This window comes from Apaloderma vittatum, unplaced genomic scaffold (assembly GCF_000703405.1).
Source record: "Apaloderma vittatum isolate BGI_N311 unplaced genomic scaffold, ASM70340v1 scaffold24147, whole genome shotgun sequence".
Classification (NCBI taxonomy): Eukaryota; Metazoa; Chordata; class Aves; order Trogoniformes; family Trogonidae; genus Apaloderma; species Apaloderma vittatum.
In genome coordinates, this window is record NW_009727048.1 from 8,470 (window position 1) to 12,047 (window position 3,578).

The following is a 3,578-nucleotide window of genomic DNA, read 5'->3' on the forward strand; positions in this document are numbered from 1 at the left end:
GAAAAACAACATCTTCCTCTTCAGTGCGGAAGAACCGTGCAATTACTGTAATGAAGCGACGTCACGCCCCCAGCCTCCAGGCAGAGCAGGCTGCTGCTTCTCTGGGCAGCCCCCCGGGAGCCTGCATCACTGGAGAGATCCTCACCAGCCCCACAGCCTCGTGCTTGGGGTTTCCCTCCTTGGCATCCACCCTTTTTCCATAGAATCAGAACAGTTCCTGTTGGAAAACACCTTGAAGATCAAGTCCCACTATGGACCCAGCCCTACCAAAGCAGCTGCTAACCCTTGTCCCTCAGCACAACATCTCCTTGTGTTTTAAACCCCTCCAGGGATGTGACTCAACCCTTTCCCTGGGCAGCCTGTTCCAATGCCTGGCAACCTTTTCAGTGAAGAAGTTCTATCTAATGTCCAATCTAAACCTCCTGATGTCCAACCTAAACCACCCCTGGAGCAACTCGAGGCCAGTTCCTCTTGTCCTATCACTACAAGAAGAGACGTCACTACACTCTCCTTTCATGTAATTGTAGAGTGAGAAGGTCTCCCCTCAACCTTCTCTTCTCCAGCTGAACAACCTCAGGTCCCTCAGCTGCTCCTCACCACGCGTGTTCTCCAGACCCTCAGCATCTTCCCTTCTTTCTTGGCATCTACCCTGTTTGGCTGTGACCACCTCTGTTTGCGAAACGATGGTGGAAACACAGGGCAGAGCAGACACCGATGATGTTCCAAGCCAGGCACCTAACGAGCACCCGGGACGGCCAAGGTGAGGACCAAAAAACTCCAGGCTTACTTGTTGGAGGCGCCGTGCAGGTTGGTAAGGAGCGTGAAGTTATTCCTCACGCTTCGAAGGCTGGCCAGCACCTACGAGGGAGGCAAAACAGGAGACTGTCATCCCCTGTCTACGGGTTTTCACTGTTTTCTTGTTCATATTTTTTTTTAATTTAAGAAGCCAACAGGCTGCTGACTCACCTGGGCGAAAGGTGTGACGATCAGGTCGTCGCCATGCCTAAGGTGAAACAGAGGGAAATGTGTAAAATTACCTCAAACGTTTTACAGAGGGAGGTTCCCCCTGGCAGCGCCCATGGCAAAAAAAAATACCCAAACACCCCACCCCTCAACGTTAACCCATGTGGCGTTTATTTAACACGACGTAAAATCTTGTTCCTAATGGAAAGGTCTCACTGGGTTATATCCAAAACAACACGGTGGGAGCCACTGGCAGGTTGGTAACACTGGGCAATTAAAGCCAGGAAATTCAAAAGTCGAGGCAGCGCGACTGCACTGGCAGTGGAAAAAAACCATAACGGTCCAGGGAAAGGTCAGCTTTGAATTTCCTGGCTTTTGTTGATCTCTGTCACAGCCTTTAATGTTATTCAGCCGCTGGGTTTTATCCGGCCTTTTCCATCATGGAAGATCTGAGCAGAAGTTCGGAGAAAAATACATCGTCACCACCAATAAGAGGCTTTTTTTTGGGGGGGGTGTTTGATATTATACACAGCCCTTGCGTAGAAATGAAAAATCCAGTATCATTTGCCTAACACCCTCCAACATCACCGCTGGACCCCTTCAAATGGGTTTTCCCTCTGGCTGGGGTGTTAAAACCATAAAACTCGGTATTTGTGTAATTTTGAACGGTTCCTTTGTCTCTGCAAGTATTGGGAGGGATTCTCTTTCAGGAGAATTTTCCTCCAGATTTCTGCTTCATGATAAAACTTGTAGGGCTTTCCTAACTTTTTTTTTTTTTTTAAATGAGCACCTTTTTATAGCTCTACGGTCACTTGAAAACTTTCAGCTGTGCCTTTTAAAATAAAGGGCTGCAAATCCAGGATGCTCATTTAAGCTCCCCATTGTATTGATCCTCTCCAGCTCAACCACCTGCCTCAGCTTTCGGCTGTGTTTTCCGCTCGGTTCTAGTGAATAACAGAAAACAGGATGGAGAAGAGTGAAACTGTAAATATTAAGTGCAGTCGTATTTCCATCGGCCAGGCTAACGGAGCGTTACCTACTTGAGAAAAAGCAGCGACGTCTGCCCCGAGCACAGCTCTGGCTTTCCCCTCGGTCACCTGCAAGCGTTTCACGCCCCAAACGCAAATTCCCACGCAAAGAACTAAGCACCAGGGGAAAAAAGGAATATTTTAAGGATGGGGTGGCAAGAGGGAAAGTGACCGTGTTGGGCGCTCAGGCTGTGAGGTGTGAGCAGCAGCCAGCCGAGCTCTGAGCATTGCAGGAGGCCACGTAAAGCTCTTTATTACCGTAAAATACGACGTGAGGGGAACTGATGCTTACTGTTCGCTGGGGAGAGAAGAGTTCCTGGACATAGTCTTTGGTGACAAGTCATAGTCGCTGTCGGATCTGTAGAGGAAGGACTCCCGGCGCTGGCTGTGGCCTGGGAACGTCGTGTGCAAGACGAGTCCCGAGGAGGAGCTGGCCTGCGGGTCCAGCGGGCTGCGACCTGGTGACGGGCCATTTTCCACATCGAAGCTGCGAATAAAACACACGCCGCATGTCACGCCCAGCCACCAACAGAGGCTTCTCCCTGTCACGTCTGCGTCGCCTGCTCTGTGTCAGCGCAGGGCTCCGTTTCCCCGAGGCTCTGGCTGGCGTGTTTCTATCGTGTGCAAGCAGGACTCTGAATGCAAATAAAACATTTCCCCCCAGGGCTTCTTTCCTGACTCCATGTGCTCAGTCGTTCTTCAGCCTGGATTTCTCCAAGCTCAGCACGAAGGCGTGGCAGCTGAACGCCGGCACCGAGCCCCACGGCCGCCGCGTCCGCACCAGGCCGAAAGTCCCAATTCCATAACACTTTACACAGACTTTTGTAGAATCATAAAGGTTGGAAAAGACCTCTAAGATCATCTAGTCCAACCTGACAGCACAATGGCCACTCAACTATACATGTAAGTGCCACGTCTGCATGTTTTTTGAACACCTCCAGGGACGGTGACTCCCCCAGTCGGGCTGGATGCCCGAGTCTCTTTTTGGCCGTAGCTCACGTCTTCTTAACCACTCGCAATATTAGTTCAGTGACTATGAAGCAGCTGGGCTGCAAATTGGGGCGGACTGTTAAAAAATTTGTAAAAAAGCCCCGAACCTTCTGTCACCGTTTCCGTCACACACCCACTTTCTTTCGGTTGCGTAACTTGGCTGCTGCAACTCGTGGCTGAAGTCACCCCGGGCACTTCAGCAAGTGACACCCCTCGTAAACCCTGAAAACGATCAGGTTGGCCTCCTTTGCTTGGGCATTCGGGTCTGATATAAATACCACACGTGTGACCATGCTCTGGCTAAGCCAAGCGAAGCGTGGCTGAATTCTGAATGAATTTTCTTGCCTTTGGAAGCCTGAGGCTTCATCTCATTTGTGGTGGGAGCCAAGTTCTCACTCCTACCAGGGCACAAGCCTTTTTCCAGTGATCTCAGAGACAGGAAGGAGCCATCACTGGACCTGCCCTGTGTTATTTGGATATGAGGCCACAAGGAACCAAACAAGCAGGCTCAGGATAAAGGCAGCGTCTCCGCTGTTTGGACAGTGCCCCAACTCTTCATACACCAACTCCCCTTGTACGAACAGCCCCCCAAGAATT

The 3,578-nt window shown here is 50.6% G+C and overlaps 1 protein-coding gene across 1 annotated transcript in view; it reads right to left on the bottom strand.

The window, feature by feature from the left end:
- LOC104277030 (cAMP-specific 3',5'-cyclic phosphodiesterase 4B-like) overlaps window positions 1-2,478 on the bottom strand; it is a gene marked incomplete at both ends in the record, with an annotated part of 5,312 nt that extends 2,834 nt beyond the window's left edge. Inside the window, 3 exons of the mRNA XM_009873547.1 lie at window positions 788-858; window positions 967-1,003; window positions 2,284-2,478. Coding sequence (XP_009871849.1) covers window positions 788-858; window positions 967-1,003; window positions 2,284-2,478 — 303 coding nt within the window. The remainder of the gene's footprint in view (window positions 1-787; window positions 859-966; window positions 1,004-2,283) is intronic.
- Window positions 2,479-3,578: the final 1,100 nt, after the last annotated feature.